General features: G+C 47.7%; 1 protein-coding gene across 7 annotated transcripts; it reads left to right on the forward strand.

Annotated features, from left to right (window-relative positions):
- The first annotated feature begins 211 nt into the window (after positions 1-211).
- Positions 212-19,998, forward strand: LOC311120115 (cleavage and polyadenylation specificity factor subunit 6-like). 7 transcript variants are annotated; one of them, XR_014612121.1, is made up of 12 exons: positions 212-300; positions 3,954-4,163; positions 4,421-4,524; positions 4,758-4,900; positions 5,244-5,417; positions 7,971-8,084; positions 9,299-9,809; positions 10,473-10,610; positions 11,207-11,322; positions 15,433-15,586; positions 16,084-18,129; positions 18,180-19,997. XR_014612121.1 is itself a non-coding variant. In XM_084194729.1 (11 exons), the coding sequence occupies exons 1-11, from the start codon at positions 241-243 to the stop codon at positions 16,280-16,282; spliced, it is 1,923 nt and encodes a 640-aa protein (XP_084050855.1). In that variant the 5' UTR covers positions 212-240; the 3' UTR covers positions 16,283-19,997. The 7 variants fall into 7 exon arrangements, 4 of the variants coding, with proteins under 4 accessions (XP_084050855.1, XP_084050856.1, XP_084050858.1 ...); XR_014612122.1 differs by having other exon boundaries at positions 16,084-17,929; positions 18,030-19,997; XR_014612123.1 differs by having other exon boundaries at positions 16,084-18,302; positions 18,553-19,996.
- Positions 19,999-20,053: the final 55 nt, after the last annotated feature.

Consider the following 20,053-nt stretch of genomic DNA (forward strand, 5'->3'; position numbering starts at 1 on the left):
CTTCAATAAACCATTGGGTAAGAGAACATTTGGACAAAATAAGCATAAACGTCATGTTTATACATAATGTACATAGTTGCATGTATCCCAGACAAAACACTACTGTCATTCAAACAATTTGGCAATGTTTGTAATAGAAAATGTGATAATTTGATTCTTGGCCCCAGATGTGACGTTTTCTGCTTTCCTGTTTGCATTTTGTCTTGTTCAGGTCGATCAGTGGAGGAGGTGGTCTGGAAAATGGCTGACGGAGTTGATCACATCGACATCTACGCCGATGTTGAAGAGGATTTCAACCAGGTATGCAAACAGTTACATTTGTTTAAATCCTACACCTTTATAGACGTATTTGTGGTTTGGGCCTAAAAAAAAATATCTCGCGAAAATGCTTATTGAAAGTTAAACCGAGCTATCTGCCGTCGGATGAGACCTGCAAAGCGTCGTCTGTGTTCGCCGCAGCGTTTTTGAATTGCAACTACGCAATAGCTTGTCAAATATTTAAAAAAAAAAAATAGTAACGTGGATGTTGTGTACGTCTAAGTTTTCGATCATGTTTGTTAGCTAATGTATACATTTCTAGGTAAAATATCACGTTTCACTTTGCAAGCCAACGTGCTCGTTCCATTGTTAATGACAGGAGGTTGTTGTACTGGAGGCGAAGTGGCGGGGAAGGCCTCGCCGTGGCCTGGTTTGCCGTCATGCGCTAGCGTATATTGGTATTCAACTACCTAGTTACACATTACCGTGTAACTGTTTCGGTAATAATATATAACAATATGGCCTGTTTGCTAATGAGGTTTTTTTGGGGGGAATCGATGGTTAGTTTGTAGTTTCCCTTTTCCGTCGCGGCGTCACTCCCCCTGCTTGCTGGCTAGGCTAACGTTAGCTGTTAGGTTGGCATGTTGCTAGTTTTTCTAAAAACATAACATATTCAAAATACCATATTGCACAAACATGAATGATTTTGTAAAAATAAATAAACTGCCTTTCTAAATCTGATACTTTAGTTAGTTATTTTTATGCATTTTTGTTGATGCCAGACAGTGCTTAATTTCTAAATCGGGAGGTCCCGGAACACATAGTGAGCGCGGGGGGGGGGGGGGGGGGGGGGGGCAGTGAGGTACCGGGGGGGTCTGAAGTACCTGGGGGGCTCTGAGGTACGGGGGGGGGCTCTGAGGTATCGCGGGTGGGGGGCTCTGAGGTACTGGGGGGTGGGATCTGGGGGGATCTGAGGTACCGGAACACATCGAGAGAGAAAAAATGTCAAACAACGTAGCAGCCAAGTAGCCTTCTATCTATGGTGGTGAAACTGACAGCACTCTCCAAGGTGCTAATTAATTCAAAGCATTTTAGACGTCATTGCAGTATGCCCACATACTTGAGTATAGCTGCGGGTTTCCCAATTTCTTATAGCCTCATTTTCTAGACATCAATGGTACAGCAACATTTTTAGACGACACTGCAGAACACCCGCCATATGCACACATACTCAGCTGTGGGGCTTACAAGACTCGAATTTCATATAATTTTCAAGACATCAATGTAGCAGTAGAACAAATATCGGAACATAACTTCAAATAAAATAAATCAATGTAGGCTACAGCAGAACACACATGAGAATATATAGGCCTCCTGCCTGTGTGATAATATGAAGCACATATTCAGATTACAAACTTGTGCTGTGAAGGTAAAGGATTTTTTTTCTTCCCTGCCTTAGTTTTCAAAACCTCATGCTGACTCTCCCCATGTCAAGTCCATTTAACTCCTGAGAGTCCTTCTTGCTCAAAGCCATGAGCGGGCATGTGGCTGTGATGTTTAGCCTCCTAAGGCTGTTCTGAAGACTAGCTGTAGTATCTATTTTTGTTTAGTGTTAACCTGGGTGTCTACAAGGCTTCCTGCCACAAAATGCGCCTTTTGTGAGGGCTGACTATGTTACCTTTTGTAAAAAAAAAAAAATTGGGCCTTTCCCACGATTAGAATTCAGTAGGGAGACGACTAGGCTACGTGACGTGATTATGTAGGGACCTCTTCACTAGCTGACCACCACTACCAAGACCTGTGTCAAGATCAGTTACTTACCCCACTGGCCCTCCCCATAACCTCTATGTATAAATAAGAGAGCAGGTCTGGAATCAGTGTGGCAGGATAGGATGATTGCGTAGAAGGATCACCATGCTTTTACATTATGGTCTTTCTTGGGGGCGGGAGAAATGATGAGGAGGCAACTTGATTTAATGCTGATCGCTGTTATTATAATGTCTACAGTGCGAACAGTGAAATAATTAATAAATCATGCCGAGAGAGGTACCGGATCTGGGCAAATAGGTGCCAGAACAAATAAAGTCAAATCTGAGAAGGGCCACGGCAGGATCCGGCTCAAATTCAGTACTGATGCCAGATGAAAATGCTACTGTATTCGTTTTGAGATGAGTTTGATTCTCATTGATCAATGTTAGCTCTGGTTAAGTTACGTGGGGGATATTTGACCCAGTTCACACATACAAATAGAATTGCAGATATCTCTATGGTTTCGCATATCAGCTTTCTGCAAAGATTGCCAACTGCACTCCTTTGATTCAGTGTGTGTAGACTAAAGTGCTGGGGCCCGTGTAGCTCAGTTGGTAGAGCATGGCGTTTGCAACGTCAGGGTTGTGGGTTCGATTCCCACGGGGGGCCAGTATGAAAAATGTTGCTCTGGATAAGAGCGTCTGCTAAATGACTAAAATGTAATATGTATGCTGTTGGTCATAGTTATGGAGTCTTTTCAATGTGTATCTGTGCACTTTTTTTAAAGGCACATAAAAAAAAAAAATCAGACATAATCATGATCTCCAGCACCACCCCCAACATCAATATATGTGAAAATTGTGCGTTTCTATGTTTTGTAGTTTATAAAAAGATGGAGGAAGATGCGCGTTTCCATTTTTTTTCTTACATTTGAGTCATTTAGCAGACACTCTTATCCAGAGCGACTTACAAGAGCAATTAGGGTTAAGTGCCTTGCTCAAGGGCACATCAACAGATTTTTCACCTAATCGGCTCGGGGATTAGAACCAGCGACCTTTCGGTTACTGGCACTACGCTCTTAACCACTAAGCTACCTGCCGCCTATTAATGACATCATCTGTGTGCATCGTGATTTTTAACCAATTGTGAAGGAGCCATTTCCTACTAATTGGTTGACGTCGTTGGAAACTCTTACCTTCCTTTCTTTATTAATACGGAACATAGAAATGCAACGTTTTCACATGTTGTTGGGGCGGTGCTGGAGGTGAATATGCAGTTCACAAAAACCAAATCCCTTTAATCTTTAAGCAGATTGAGTGAGTTTTAAAAGCAGTAAGAGCACAGGCCATTTGTACTGAACAAATCAGCATATTGCAAACACTCATTTGGACGTTTTACTTATCCAAGTTCTGTGTTGTTGACTCGAAGCAAAGTAACTAATAGTGTTTGTTAGGAACTCATTAACACTGTGGGACTGTGCGAGATATGATATAACTGTTGGACTGAAAATAGAACCAGCTCTAGCTCAATAAACTGTTACTGTTGAAATGTTGGCTAGATAATGTGGATCACATTGTTTGCCTTCTATTCTTTGTATTTCCTGCCCTGAATATCACACACGTTGTGTAACTGCAAAGCAGCTAAGACCTCATTCTGCTCGCAGACAATCACACGTGTCCTCTGTAGCTCAATGTGGTCCTCTGTAGCTCAATGTGGTCCTCTGTAGCTCAATTGGTAGAGCACGGCGCTTGTAACGCCAGGGTAGTGGGTTCGATCCCCGGGACCACCCATACGTAAAATGTATGCACACATGACTGTAAGTCGCTTTGGATAAAAGCGTCTGCTAAATGGCATATTATTATTATTATTATATTATTGATTGACAGACTGTGATGTAAGGTGTACCTTCATGTCCTCTCTCTTGACCGTCCCCCCCCCCCCCCCAGGAATCAGACTACCCTGTCCATGATCAGATAGACCTGTATGACGATGTTATCTCTCCTTCGGCCAATAACGGAGACGCACCTGAGGACCGGGACTATCTGGACAACCTACCCCCACCTGCTGGCTCCGAGGGGAACAAGAGCACCCCTCCCAACGTGGTTTACACGTACACTGGCAAGAGGATCGCCCTGTACATAGGCAATCTCACATGGGTATGTTGTGGGTCTGGATAATAGCGTCTGGTGAATAACAAAGATGAAATAAATGGGCCAGTTACTCAGACCCAGATTAAGTTTACTTCCGGAGTTAAAAAGCATGCTCAGTGGGTCTTTGAGAATTGCCATTGAAAGTGCTTTTTAGTCCAGGGATAAGCTTAATCAGGGTCAGGGAAACAAGCCCTTAGTGTGCCTCAATTATGTAATGTCTCTTGACAAAGGTCTTGATGTAAAAAGTGCTCACCCCCTTCCAGTGGACAACAGACGAAGATTTGACAGACGCCATTGGATCAATAGGCATTAAGGACCTGCTGGAGATCAAGTTCTTTGAGAACAGAGCCAACGGCCAGAGTAAAGGGTGAGCTTCCTCCTTGGCTTTCATGATCCTTCAAATGACACGCTAACACTCTGAACAGACCAGTGTTTTTGTGGATGACTTTCCTAATACCTCTGAACTGCACACAGGTAGCTGTACTCTGAGCTTCATTATTCAATTATTTTTAAAGACAAACACAGAAAGAAATACCCAAATAAAAGCCAAAAGGAAAGAAAGAGATGGTGACTTTGGTGGCTTGGTGTGTGTCCCGTTAGGTTTGCCTTGGTGTGCGTGGGCTCAGACGCGTCCTCTAGGAAGCTACTGGACCTTGCTAAACGGGAGCTACACGGACAGAACCCCATCGTTACCTCCTGCAACAAACAGTCCCTCAGCCAGTTCGAGATGCAGTCTCGGAAAAGTAGGTGAACCTGCGTGCCTCCCACGGGGGGACGGGCAATTAGTTCTAGAATAATTATTAGAAATTAGTTGTGTCTTTTCGGCACGGTTTACTGACAAAGTAGGTCTGATAACCTGGGAAGACCCAAATACACTGAAGCAGGACCCAAGTATTTGGGGCTTGGGTCGCCTCTGATGTCAATGCAGAAATTCCAGAAAATTAATTGTACACATTTGATTTGAATAAATACGTTGATTTAGTTAATTAATTAGAGTTTTAGCACTCAGAACGACCTAATTGGGTGAGCCCAATGAGTTGGGGATTTGAATGTTCTCTCCGCCCTCTTCTCTCCCTTTATGCCCAGGTACATCGGGTGGGCAGATGTCTGGCGATGGGAAGGCGGGACCCCCCACCTTGGGCCCCCGCGGTGGCTTCCCCATGGGCCGGGGCCGGGGCCGCTTCCCTGGCCCACCTGGCCCCGGAGGAGAGCGATTCCCTGGGCCCATCGGACCCGGAGGTCCACCGCCACACTTCCCAGGTAAGTACTCTTCACTCCAGCGGCAGGGTCGGTCCGTTCACACTGCTCGCGGCCAAAACCGGGGTGTCCGCGGGTCCTTAAAAAGTCAGTCTTAAATTCATTTGTAAGTCTTAAAGTCAGTTTTCAAAGGTCTTAAAAAATGTGACGGAGATGACGACAGTGTTTCCATTGAATTGTGCCGCTGCTTAATTGTTGCCACGTGGCAAAGAAAAACAATGGGACGTCAAATAATACTGGAGGCCACTTTCAAGATGTTGGAGAGGGGCCGTCCAGCCACATGTTGGAGAGGGGCCGTCCAGCCACATGTTGGAGAGGGGCCGTCCAGCCACATGTTGGAGAGGGGCCGTCCAGCCACATGTTGGAGAGGGGCCGTCCAGCCACATGTTGGAGAGGGGCCGTCCAGCCACATGTTGGAGAGGGGCCGTCCAGCCACATGTTGGAGAGGGGCCGTCCAGCCACATGTTGGAGAGGGGCCGTCCAGCCACATGTTGGAGAGGGGCCGTCCAGCCACATGTTGGAGAGGGGCCGTCCAGCCACATGTTGGAGAGGGGCCGTCCAGCCACATGTTGGAGAGGGGCCGTCCAGCCACATGTTGGAGAGGGGCCGTCCAGCCACATGTTGGAGAGGGGCCGTCCAGCCACATGTTGGAGAGGGGCCGTCCAGCCACATGTTGGAGAGGGGCCGTCCAGCCACATGTTGGAGAGGGGCCGTCCAGCCACATGTTGGAGAGGGGGGGGCCGTCCAGCCACATGTTGGAGAGGGAGGGGCCGTCCAGCCACATGTTGGAGAGGGAGGGGCCGTCCAGCCACATGTTGGAGAGGGAGGGGCCGTCCAGCCACATGTTGGAGAGGGAGGGGCCGTCCAGCCACATGTTGGAGAGGGAGGGGCCGTCCAGCCACATGTTGGAGAGGGAGGGGCCGTCCAGCCACATGTTGGAGAGGGAGGGGCCGTCCAGCCACGTGTTGGAGAGGGGCCGTCCAGCCACGTGTTGGAGAGGGGCCGTCCAGCCACGTGTTGGAGAGGGGCCGTCCAGCCACGTGTTGGAGAGGGGCCGTCCAGCCACGTGTTGGAGAGGGGCCGTCCAGCCACGTGTTGGAGAGGGGCCGTCCAGCCACGTGTTGGAGAGGGGCCGTCCAGCCACGTGTTGGAGAGGGGCCGTCCAGCCTCATGTTGGAGAGGGGCCGTCCAGCCACATGTTGGAGAGGGGCCGTCCAGCCACATGTTGGAGAGGGGCCGTCCAGCCACATGTTGGAGAGGGAGGGGCCGTCCAGCCACATGTTGGAGAGGGAGGGGCCGTCCAGCCACATGTTGGGAGAGGGGCCGTCCAGCCACATGTTGGAGAGGGGCCGTCCAGCCACATGTTGGAGAGGGGCCGTCCAGCCACATGATGGAGAGGGGCCGTCCAGCCACATGATGGAGAGGGGCCGTCCAGCCACATGTTGGAGAGGGGCCGTCCGGCCACATGCCGTCACTCCCCCTCCACCCTTTGCACATGGCGTGAAGAGAGAGATGCATTCTGATAAGCGCAAGCATAGGCTACTGACAGTTGAGCAACATTTTGAAATGTAATTGCGGGAAAGACAGTTTTTAAAACAACGACTTACTGTTGTTAACCAATAAGAGTCTTAACCCACCCCCCCGGCTTGAGTTCCCACTTCCTCAGGTGGAGAATAGACTAGGTCAATAGACACAGAAAACATGCAGGCAAATTAATCTCTGAAGAGACAAAAAAGATCTGATTATTTTTACATGTTGCACATGAAAAAAGAGCCATCATGTGTTCCCTGAACTGCTAGATGAAATGGCTAACTTTCATGTCTGTCTTGGCACTGGGAAAACAGCCAGTCCTAAAAATACTACTTTTTGCCAACATGGGCTCATTTCTGGAGGGGAATATAAGCAGGCGTGTGGCACGCGCAGACCTCAAAATCAGTATTACATTTCATTCCAAGTGGCATTTTAAAGGTTAAGTCTTAAATTCAACTAAATGGAACATGCAGATAGCATGAAAAACACTATGCCAGAAAGGAAGCCCATTTTAATTGGTTCCATTGAAACTGTGCCCAGACTACAACCAATGAAATGGCTTCCTTTCTGGCAGTGTCTTTGCTGTAAGCCGTGTGAATGGACCTTCCACTGACTGCCAGGCCAGTACTGGTGGTATGCACTGCATAGAATGAACTGAAGATGGGTCTCCTGTCTGTATAGTATCCTATCTTCCAAGTGGGCATATGTGGAAAGGATTGGCCACGCTCTAACTTCGTCTTGGTTGGAAAGCACCAACCTACCATCTCTATACACATTTGTCCATTTCAAAACAGTCTGACTCCTGTTCTCTGTCCCCTTGCTTTCAGAATGGTGTCAGAATCTAGTTGTGTGAAGTACTTGGATTGTGTTGGGGGGGGTAATATTCAACATTTGTTTTAGCCAGCTTGCCCACATCTTTACCCCCCATTCGAATAAATAAATAGTTAATTTATTTTAGCTTTGGCGACTTCTTCCTGTGGCCTCTGTGGCGCCAGCCTTGTTGTGATTGTGTTTTTCTCCCACTAGGGTCGGGGATGAGGCCACCTGAACTCATTAACCATAGACACCAAGAAGGCCACCTGATGGATATGAATTTCAATTGCTTCCCGCCGGGACGTGATGGGAATTGGCGACCCAGAGGTGAAATGCCTCGACTCCTGTTGACAACAGTGCTAGGGTTGACAAAATTCCCCAAATCTTCCCGAAGTTCCTGGTTTTCCAGAAATCTGGAAAAAAAATCCTGGTTTTCCAGAAATCCCAGTTGGAAATCCAGTCCAACCTGGATTTGTTTTGGAATTTTGGTAATGTTTTTGGAATTTTGCAACCCTTCACAGTGCTAATGTATTAAATAAGACTGATTACCCCGCTTCCTCTCCCCCCTGCGTACATGTTCTCTTTATTAAGGCCTCTGTCTATGGAGTCCTGGGCTGACTCTCGGACTGACCAACCAAGCCCCCCCCCCCCCCCCCCCCCCACCCACTTTATGTCCTGGGTTATGGATCATTCGGTCTCAACTGTCCATCTTTAAATGCTGTGTTCCTTTTTCTGTTTCAATTGGCTGTTCTAGCAGAGTGGCTGGCCAGCACTCCTGAAGCTAGACAACAGAATGAGTATAGGAGGGGTGTCTTAGATGTCTGAACACGTAACAGCCATCCGGACCTGTCTGTCCTGTCTGTCCTGTCTGACCTGTCTGTCCTGTCTGCTCTGTCTGACTCTCTCCGCCTGCTCTGTCCTGATACTCGGCCAACTGCTTCTTGGCTTTCATTGCTAATATCTTGCAAAATCTAAAATGTTGGTCTCGCTAAATCTTTAATTTTGATTGACAGGACACCTAGTCTCAAACAGCCAGAGAAATGTAAATGTATTCCTATACGTTGGACAATGTCAGTTTTCACGGCTTCTGTTTTGAGTCCTTGCCTTCTAAGCATGCTTTAACTTTGATCCCGCTAATTCAAGGTGGCCGTCAAGGCAATGACCGAAACATACAGGATCACACATTTAGCATTTTCCACATCTTCTCACCGAACGTCATGCACCATAAAATGTCACAATTCCTATCCATAAGTCATTCATTAAACAAACCCAAACTAAGACATTTGCTACAGTCCTTGAGTTCCCTGTTTGCGGTCTCTGGATTCCTAGAACTGCTCGGTGCCCCCTCCTGACACTGGGAACTGCTCGGTGCCCCCTCCTGACACTGGGAACTGCTCGGTGCCCCTCCTGACACTGGGAACTGCTCGGTGCCCCCTCCTGACACTGGGACACCACAATGCTTTAATGTACTTAACAGCTTTCAAACAGTTGGTAGTGAATCTAAACTCAAGAAGGATCTGCTTTGTGTTTCTGTGTTCCAGGTGGTATGCAGGGCCCACCTCGACCCCCTCCTGGCCCCCTGGGTCCCCCCGGCCCTCTGGGCCCCCCTCCCCCAGGACAGGGCCTCCCCCCTCCCATGCAAGGCCCCCCCAACCGCGGCGACCGCCCCCCACCCCCTGTCATGTTCCCCGGCCAGTTCGGCCAGCCCCCCATGGGTCCTCTCCCCCCTGGGCCTCCCCCACACGGCTTCGGCCCTCCTCCGGGCCCCCCACCCCCCCAACAGGGCCCCCCACCCCCTGGTCTTTTTCCTCCTCGACCACCTGGTCCCCTTGGACCTCCACTGTCCCTCGCTCCCCCACCACACATGCCCGGGCCCCGACCCGGAGGCCCCCCACCTGCTCCCCATGTCAACCCAGCGTTCTTCCCTCCTCCTGGGGGTCCCAACAACATGGGGGGCCCTCCTGGAGGGGACGGCAGGGGCCCCAACGGGCCCAACGACCCCTATGGACGGCCGCCACCGTATGACCGGGGAGACTTCGGACCCGCCGGCAGGTAATATAACAGAACGTACTGACAGGTCTACAGAAAGTCAGTCTCCTCCTCCTCGTCTTTTGTTCTGTTCAAACTCCTTTACTGGACTCTAGGTGATGGTTAGTGTTTGATATGACCAAAACGGATCTATTGAATGTCAATTACTGCCATTGTTTTGTCTGAATTTATTTCAGTATGTAGAAGAGCTGTAGTAGAAGCAACACAACTGAATCATCCAACACCTTGTATTATAGCACTGTCAGGTTCCCTTAGCAACAGATCATCCAACACCTTGTATTATAGCACTGTCAGGTTCCCTTAGCAACAGATCATCCAACACCTTGTATTATAGCACTGTCAGGTTCCCTTAGCAACAGATCATCCAACACCTTGTATTATAGCACTGTCAGGTTCCCTTAGCAACAGATCATCCAACACCTTGTATTATAGCACTGTCAGGTTCCCTTAGCAACAGATCATCCAACACCTTGTATTATAGCACTGTCAGGTTCCCTTAGCAACAGTCCTCCATCTTGTGTGTGTGTATGGGAGGGGCGGGGCGTCTTTTAAAGGGGGGTCTTTTACCTTAGTATTTTGACTAAGAAGCGTGGTTTCTTTAGTGACCCTCCTTCCTGAATCTCCCTCCATCCTTCCCTCCCCCCCCCCTCCTCTGGCTGCCTACAGTAACCAGCGTCCCCAGCTAATCTGTGAGTTTGACCTCAGGGCCCCCCTACCCCGCGGCTGTCCAGACCCCTGGATTAACGAGGGGTTGGTGGATCTGAAAAATGGCAGCCAACACTTGCACAATGCGAGTGACCCAGGGTTAGTAGAGATAATGGCCGACCGCTGAAAGCCCATTAGAGACTAGCTTCTCCTGTAATGACCTGGTGCCTGGCTTTGTTGTATTTTGAGAGTGGATGCTTGTTGTGGTTGATTGATGGATTGGCCCAGCTACGATTTTGATAAGCGTTTGTAAACTGTGTGTGTGTTAGTGCATTTCCTTAGATTAGCTAGTTATCACTGGAGTTAATTCCCACAGGCTTGGATGACGTGGTTTGCATCTGCTGTGTAGTTTTAGCTATCCATTAACAGTGTGTGTTCCTTGAATCATCCGATTTGACTCACCCCTCTCTGTTCTCTCAATCTCTCTGGGTCTTTCTCAATTCATCTTTTCTCGATTTCTTGCAACGTCGAAAAATTCATTGGTGGAGAACACCCATGGTTCCTCCCCTCTGACCTTCTCCTCCAATGACTTTTGAGAAGGCGAGGAGTTAGGAAAGACTTATTGAAAAATAGCTTTTCCTTCCTCTTAAACTGTCCTCTGTCCTTTATCTGGTGGTTCTGAGTTTGGGGTTGTTGTTGAGTTTGAAGACCTTAAGACATTGACGCCGTCTCCTTCCTGCTTGTCTCTGTCCCAGGGAGATGGAGTCAGCACGGACACCGCTGAGCGAGGCGGAGTTTGAGGAGATCATGAACCGGAACCGAGCCATTTCCAGCAGCGCCATCTCCAGGGCGGTGTCAGACGCTAGCGCAGGTATGGATCACGCCCTGAACACTCACACATCCCTCACAAATACTACCAACACTCTACAGAGGAGGAGAGGGGCTGAACACTCACACATCCCTCACAAATACAACAACACACTCTACAGAGGAGGAGAGGGGCTGAACACTCACACATCCCTCACAAATACAACAACACACTCTACAGAGGAGGAGAGGTGCTGAACACTCACACATCCCTCACAAATACAACAACACACTCTACAGAGGAGGAGAGGTGCTGAACACTCACACACACACACACACACACACAAATGCCCATTTTATGCATGGGTTGCTTGTAAATTGTATTGCTTACTTTCACAAGTGCCCCTTTTCTAAATGTCTGTGCTATACCCTGCGATGTTAATGGCTTCCTCTCTCCGTTAGCTGACTACGGCAGTGCGATAGAGACTCTGGTGACAGGATGTTAATGGCTTCCTCTCTCCGTCAGCTGACTACGGCAGTGCGATAGAGACTCTGGTGACAGGATGTTAATGGCTTCCTCTCTCCGTTAGCTGACTACGGCAGTGCGATAGAGACTCTGGTGACAGGATGTTAATGGCTTCCTCTCTCCGTTAGCTGACTACGGCAGTGCGATAGAGACTCTGGTGACAGGATGTTAATGGCTTCCTCTCTCCGTTAGCTGACTACGGCAGTGCGATAGAGACTCTGGTGACAGGATGTTAATGGCTTCCTCTCTCCGTCAGCTGACTACGGCAGTGCGATAGAGACTCTGGTGACAGGATGTTAATGGCTTCCTCTCTCCGTTAGCTGACTACGGCAGTGCGATAGAGACTCTGGTGACAGGATGTTAATGGCTTCCTCTCTCCGTTAGCTGACTACGGCAGTGCGATAGAGACTCTGGTGACAGGATGTTAATGGCTTCCTCTCTCCGTTAGCTGACTACGGCAGTGCGATAGAGACTCTGGTGACAGGATGTTAATGGCTTCCTCTCTCCGTTAGCTGACTACGGCAGTGCGATAGAGACTCTGGTGACAGGATGTTAATGGCTTCCTCTCTCCGTTAGCTGACTACGGCAGTGCGATAGAGACTCTGGTGACAGGATGTTAATGGCTTCCTCTCTCCGTTAGCTGACTACGGCAGTGCGATAGAGACTCTGGTGACAGGATGTTAATGGCTTCCTCTCTCCGTTAGCTGACTACGGCAGTGCGATAGAGACTCTGGTGACAGGATGTTAATGGCTTCCTCTCTCCGTCAGCTGACTACGGCAGTGCGATAGAGACTCTGGTGACAGGATGTTAATGGCTTCCTCTCTCCGTTAGCTGACTACGGCAGTGCGATAGAGACTCTGGTGACAGGATGTTAATGGCTTCCTCTCTCCGTTAGCTGACTACGGCAGTGCGATAGAGACTCTGGTGACAGGATGTTAATGGCTTCCTCTCTCCGTTAGCTGACTACGGCAGTGCGATAGAGACTCTGGTGACAGGATGTTAATGGCTTCCTCTCTCCGTTAGCTGACTACGGCAGTGCGATAGAGACTCTGGTGACAGGATGTTAATGGCTTCCTCTCTCCGTTAGCTGACTACGGCAGTGCGATAGAGACTCTGGTGACAGGATGTTAATGGCTTCCTCTCTCCGTCAGCTGACTACGGCAGTGCGATAGAGACTCTGGTGACAGGATGTTAATGGCTTCCTCTCTCCGTTAGCTGACTACGGCAGTGCGATAGAGACTCTGGTGACAGGATGTTAATGGCTTCCTCTCTCCGTTAGCTGACTACGGCAGTGCGATAGAGACTCTGGTGACAGGATGTTAATGGCTTCCTCTCTCCGTTAGCTGACTACGGCAGTGCGATAGAGACTCTGGTGACAGGATGTTAATGGCTTCCTCTCTCCGTTAGCTGACTACGGCAGTGCGATAGAGACTCTGGTGACAGGATGTTAATGGCTTCCTCTCTCCGTTAGCTGACTACGGCAGTGCGATAGAGACTCTGGTGACAGGATGTTAATGGCTTCCTCTCTCCGTTAGCTGACTACGGCAGTGCGATAGAGACTCTGGTGACAGGATGTTAATGGCTTCCTCTCTCCGTTAGCTGACTACGGCAGTGCGATAGAGACTCTGGTGACAGGATGTTAATGGCTTCCTCTCTCCGTCAGCTGACTACGGCAGTGCGATAGAGACTCTGGTGACAGGATGTTAATGGCTTCCTCTCTCCGTTAGCTGACTACGGCAGTGCGATAGAGACTCTGGTGACAGGATGTTAATGGCTTCCTCTCTCCGTTAGCTGACTACGGCAGTGCGATAGAGACTCTGGTGACAGGATGTTAATGGCTTCCTCTCTCCGTTAGCTGACTACGGCAGTGCGATAGAGACTCTGGTGACAGGATGTTAATGGCTTCCTCTCTCCGTTAGCTGACTACGGCAGTGCGATAGAGACTCTGGTGACAGGATGTTAATGGCTTCCTCTCTCCGTCAGCTGACTACGGCAGTGCGATAGAGACTCTGGTGACAGGATGTTAATGGCTTCCTCTCTCCGTTAGCTGACTACGGCAGTGCGATAGAGACTCTGGTGACAGGATGTTAATGGCTTCCTCTGTCCGTCAGCTGACTACGGCAGTGCGATAGAGACTCTGGTGACAGGATGTTAATGGCTTCCTCTCTCCGTTAGCTGACTACGGCAGTGCGATAGAGACTCTGGTGACAGGATGTTAATGGCTTCCTCTCTCCGTTAGCTGACTACGGCAGTGCGATAGAGACTCTGGTGACAGGATGTTAATGGCTTCCTCTCTCCGTTAGCTGACTACGGCAGTGCGATAGAGACTCTGGTGACAGGATGTTAATGGCTTCCTCTCTCCGTTAGCTGACTACGGCAGTGCGATAGAGACTCTGGTGACAGGATGTTAATGGCTTCCTCTCTCCGTCAGCTGACTACGGCAGTGCGATAGAGACTCTGGTGACAGGATGTTAATGGCTTCCTCTCTCCGTTAGCTGACTACGGCAGTGCGATAGAGACTCTGGTGACAGGATGTTAATGGCTTCCTCTCTCCGTCAGCTGACTACGGCAGTGCGATAGAGACTCTGGTGACAGGATGTTAATGGCTTCCTCTCTCCGTCAGCTGACTACGGCAGTGCGATAGAGACTCTGGTGACAGGATGTTAATGGCTTCCTCTCTCCGTTAGCTGACTACGGCAGTGCGATAGAGACTCTGGTGACAGGATGTTAATGGCTTCCTTTGTCCGTCAGCTGACTACGGCAGTGCGATAGAGACTCTGGTGACAGGATGTTAATGGCTTCCTCTCTCCGTTAGCTGACTACGGCAGTGCGATAGAGACTCTGGTGACAGGATGTTAATGGCTTCCTCTCTCCGTTAGCTGACTACGGCAGTGCGATAGAGACTCTGGTGACAGGATGTTAATGGCTTCCTCTCTCCGTTAGCTGACTACGGCAGTGCGATAGAGACTCTGGTGACAGGATGTTAATGGCTTCCTCTCTCCGTTAGCTGACTACGGCAGTGCGATAGAGACTCTGGTGACAGGATGTTAATGGCTTCCTCTCTCCGTCAGCTGACTACGGCAGTGCGATAGAGACTCTGGTGACAGGATGTTAATGGCTTCCTCTCTCCGTTAGCTGACTACGGCAGTGCGATAGAGACTCTGGTGACAGGATGTTAATGGCTTCCTCTCTCCGTTAGCTGACTACGGCAGTGCGATAGAGACTCTGGTGACAGGATGTTAATGGCTTCCTCTCTCCGTCAGCTGACTACGGCAGTGCGATAGAGACTCTGGTGACAGGATGTTAATGGCTTCCTCTCTCCGTTAGCTGACTACGGCAGTGCGATAGAGACTCTGGTGACAGGATGTTAATGGCTTCCTCTCTCCGTTAGCTGACTACGGCAGTGCGATAGAGACTCTGGTGACAGGATGTTAATGGCTTCCTCTCTCCGTCAGCTGACTACGGCAGTGCGATAGAGACTCTGGTGACAGGATGTTAATGGCTTCCTCTCTCCGTTAGCTGACTACGGCAGTGCGATAGAGACTCTGGTGACAGGATGTTAATGGCTTCCTCTCTCCGTTAGCTGACTACGGCAGTGCGATAGAGACTCTGGTGACAGGATGTTAATGGCTTCCTCTCTCCGTTAGCTGACTACGGCAGTGCGATAGAGACTCTGGTGACGGCCATCTCTCTAATCAAGCAGTCTAAGGTGTCAGCGGATGACCGCTGCAAAGTTCTCATCAGCTCTCTACAGGACTGTCTCCACGGCATCGAGAACAAGTCCTACGGCTCTGCCTCCAGGTAAATACCACCTCTTTCTCCTTCTCCTGTGGATCCTGTCAAGGTTGGGGTCAATTCCATTTCAATTCAGGAAGCACACAGAAATTCCAATTCTTCTGGAATTGGAATATGGTTTAATTTCTGAATTGACCGATTTTTGACCCCAACCCTGGTTCTTTATAATCGACAACTGAGAGAAGTGATATAAATGAATTGAAGGTGTCTGATAATATCAGGTTGATTTTGAGTACCTGCTAGTCATTGCGCTTGTATTCCTATACTGATCTGTTGTTATTTCCATGGAATGGTGGTGATATGTTTTACCAACTTTAGTTGAATGCACTTATTGTAAGACGTGCTGGATAATATTGTCTCCTAAATGACTCAAATGTAATTGATTGACTGTATCTCTAACTAGTTGTATTGGTGCTGTCATTATTGAAGATATTATTGATGATTTTGGCCGATGGACAGACCTGCTTTGGTGGTTGGTTAAGAGTTTGATGTATGAATGTAAGTTCTGCCCCCAAAAGACGCGAGAGGTCGAGGGAGCGAGACCACAGCCGATCCCGGGAGAAGAGCCGGCGCCACAAGTCCCGTAGCCGCGACCGCCACGAGGACTACTACCGGGAACGCAGCCGGGAGCGAGAACGGCACCGCGGGGACCGAGAACGCGAGCGCGAACGAGACCGCGAGCGGGAGTACCGGCACCGCTAGAGAAGGTGTGTATGCCCGTTCAAACTGGTTACCGATAACCGTGTTACCGCTCTTGTCCCTCAGCTTAGTGCAGGGCAGGGGCCAGGTCGCTATGGCCCAGAACAAGAGGCCCAGAGCGGGACATGACAGGCACTACAGAGCCTACGGTAGGTGGAGGAGGAAGGTAAGTCATTGTTGTACTCTTGACCAGAGCTGACTGTCATTGCTGATGTGTGTATCTATTATTTGTCTGAGACTTGTTGTACGTTTTTGACTGTATTTTACTTTCATCCTCTTAACATTTTGACTGTGTCAGTAGGCTTCTATTGCATGCATGTGTGTTGTAGGGAGGTTTTTATATGCAAGTGCTGCTAAGCTTGAAAATGTTTTTAAACCTCGGAAGTTTAAAAAAAGTACTTTATATGACAAATGATCAACACCTGTGAAAGGTTGTTTGTAAAATACGGTAATTGTTTATTGAAGGGTTTCTTTGACACTGATGGCACAATGTGCCAAGAAATTATTTGGCAGTGTTCAAATGTTGTCAAGGTTGTGATGGTACAACTAAAGGGGGTTGTGTGAATTGTTTTGTAGGCCACCAAATGATTACCAAACTGCTTAGTCCCCTTCTGATTTTATTGAATCATGACATAATTCTGAAACATGTTATTGAATTGCTGATATTGAGTATTGGATTCTGTGCATTGTAAGGCCTTTTCTGACCATTGATGCATTGCGATACTTTCTTCTTTAAAAAAAAGCTCACAGCAAAAATGTGGTTCTTCCTCTTGTTAACCTGAGGTAATGGTTACATGCAAATTGAAATGTGTAAAATATTTAACTATTTTAAAACCACTTTGTCAGTTCTCTGACCGCTCTAGTATAACTAATAGTATGGGTATGGGGTTAAAAAATGGAAAGGATTTTGGTATACCATCTGTAAAAACCTGCCATGTCTTTGCCATGTCTTTCATTTTATCGCTCTGAAATTGATGGTCTTGAACAAAAGGATTTTGGTAATGTTTTTGTATGATAAATGGCATTGATATCAAGCTGGTAAAATGTTTTGTCTATATTAAATTTTAGGCAAAGAGTTAGCCCGTCATACTCCCTTAACGGTCAAACTGAATGTGGTAATCAGGTAACTAGCCCACTATGCCTCCTGTAGGTTAAACTGAATGTGGTAATCGGGTAACTAGCCCACTATGCCTCCTGTAGGTCAAACTGAATGTGGTAATCAGGTAACTAGCCCACTATGCCTCCTGTAGGTCAAACTGAATGTGGTAATCAGGTAACTAGCCCACTATGCCTCCTGTAGGTCAAACTGAATGTGGTAATCGGGTAACTAGCCCACTATGCCTCCTGTAGGTCAAACTGAATGTGGTAATCAGGTAACTAGCCCACTATGCCTCCTGTAGGTCAAACTGAATGTGGTAATCAGGTAACTAGCCCACTATGCCTCCTGTAGGTCAAACTGAATGTGGTAATCAGGTAACTAGCCCACTATGCCTCCTGTAGGTCAAACTGAATGTGGTAATCGGGTAACTAGCCCACTATGCCTCCTGTAGGTCAAACTGAATGTGGTAATCAGGTAACTAGCCCACTATGCCTCCTGTAGGTCAAACTGAATGTGGTAATCAGGTAACTAGCCCACTATGCCTCCTGTAGGTCAAACTGAATGTGGTAATCGGGTAACTAGCCCACTATGCCTCCTGTAGGTTAAACTGAATGTGGTAATCGGGTAACTAGCCCACTATGCCTCCTGTAGGTCAAACTGAATGTGGTAATCGGGTAACTAGCCCACTATGCCTCCTGTAGGTCAAACTGAATGTGGTAATCGGGTAACTAGCCCACTATGCCTCCTGTAGGTCAAACTGAATGTGGTAATCAGGTAACTAGCACACTATGCCTCCTGTAGGTCAAACTGAATGTGGTAATCGGGTAACTAGCCCACTATGCCTCCTGTAGGTTAAACTGAATGTGGTAATCAGGTAACTAGCCCACTATGCCTCCTGTAGGTCAAACTGAATGTGGTAATCAGGTAACTAGCCCACTATGCCTCCTGGAGGTCAAACTGAATGTGGTAATCGGGTAACTAGCACACTATGCCTCCTGGAGGTCAAACTGAATGTGGTAATCAGGTAACTAGCCCACTATGCCTCCTGTAGGTTAAACTGAATGTGGTAATCGGGTAACTAGCCCACTATGCCTCCTGTAGGTTAAACTGAATGTGGTAATCGGGTAACTAGCCCACTATGCCTCCTGTAGGTTAAACTGAATGTGGTAATCAGGTAACTAGCCCACTATGCCTCCTGTAGGTCAAACTGAATGTGGTAATCGGGTAACTAGCCCACTATGCCTCCTGTAGCAGAGGTTGGTCATGGTCTTTACTCTAATGCCCCATTGTTTTGTAGAACAGACCATTTTGAGTCTTTTGATGCTGTTAACATCATATTAACATGGTTTTTACCTTTCACATATATCAATTCTGTATGTGCCGTTTTTTTTTTGCATTTGTTCCCTAATATTGAAGGCTTGAGTTTCATAAAGATTTGGCTCAGGTTTTGATCCATCTTGATGGTAACATTGGCTTATACATATTATATATATATATATATACCTCATGGCAATGTAGGGCCCTATAAAATCCACGTTGCGGTGAACGCGTACGCAATCACAGAATCCAGACATTAAAACGGAATTAATCAATATTAAAATGTTTATTGAAGTTAGTAGGAAATCTACTAAATGTGTTGAACTTGGCACAGAATCAACTAAATGTGTTGAAGTTAGTAGAGAATCGACTAAATGTATTGGAAGTTAGTAGGAAATCAACTAACTGTATTCAATTCATTAATTTCTACAAGATTATCATAAGAGATTAACTAAATGCATGAGTGATTCATATTTTACTTTCTGAAGAGGAAACGTCACAGCAATGCCCCAGTCTGTGTTGGGCGTATTTGTCAACCACTTTGTGTAGCCGTTAGCGATTGATGCTAGTGAAATGACATCACAAGCACATTAGAGGCTGATGCTGCCTATTGAAATCACTGATGCTGCCTATTGAAATCACTGGCCACTTTAAGAAATGGAACACTAGTCACCTTTTTAATAATGTTTACATATCTTGCATTACTCATCTCATATGTGTATATACTGTATTCTATAAAATTCTACTGTATCTTAGTCCATGCCGCTCTGTCATTGCTCGTCCCTATATGTATATATTCTTAATTCCATTCCTTACTTAGATTTGTGTGTATTGGGTATACAGTGGCTTGGGGAAAGTATTCACCCCCCTTGGCATTTTTCCTATTTTGTTACCTTACAACCTGGAATTAAAATTGAATTTTGGGGGGGTTTGTATCATTTGATTTACACAGCATGCCTACCACTTTGAAGATGCAAATTTTTTTTGTTGTTGAAACAAACAAACAGAACTTGAGCGTGCATACTCAATTTTAGTCTCATCTGACCAGAGTACCTTCTACCTTCGCCTTTTGGCGAACACCAAACATGTTTGCTTATTCTTTTCTTTAAGCAATGGCTTTTTTCTGGACACTCTTCCGTAAAGCCCAGCTCTGTGGAGTGTACGGCTTAAAGTGGTCCTATGGACAGATACTCCAATCTCCGCTGTGGAGCTTTGCAGCTCCTTCAGGGGTATCTTTGGTCTCTTTGTTGACTCTCTGATTAATGTTGCCTGGTCCGTGAGTTTTGGTGGGCGGCCCTCTCTTGGCCGGTTTGTTGTGGTGCCATATTCTTTCCATTTTTTTAATGGTGCTCCGTGGG

Source organism: Coregonus lavaretus (assembly GCF_964263955.1).
Source record: "Coregonus lavaretus genome assembly, contig: HAP1_SCAFFOLD_711, whole genome shotgun sequence".
NCBI classification, from domain to species: domain Eukaryota; kingdom Metazoa; phylum Chordata; class Actinopteri; order Salmoniformes; family Salmonidae; genus Coregonus; species Coregonus lavaretus.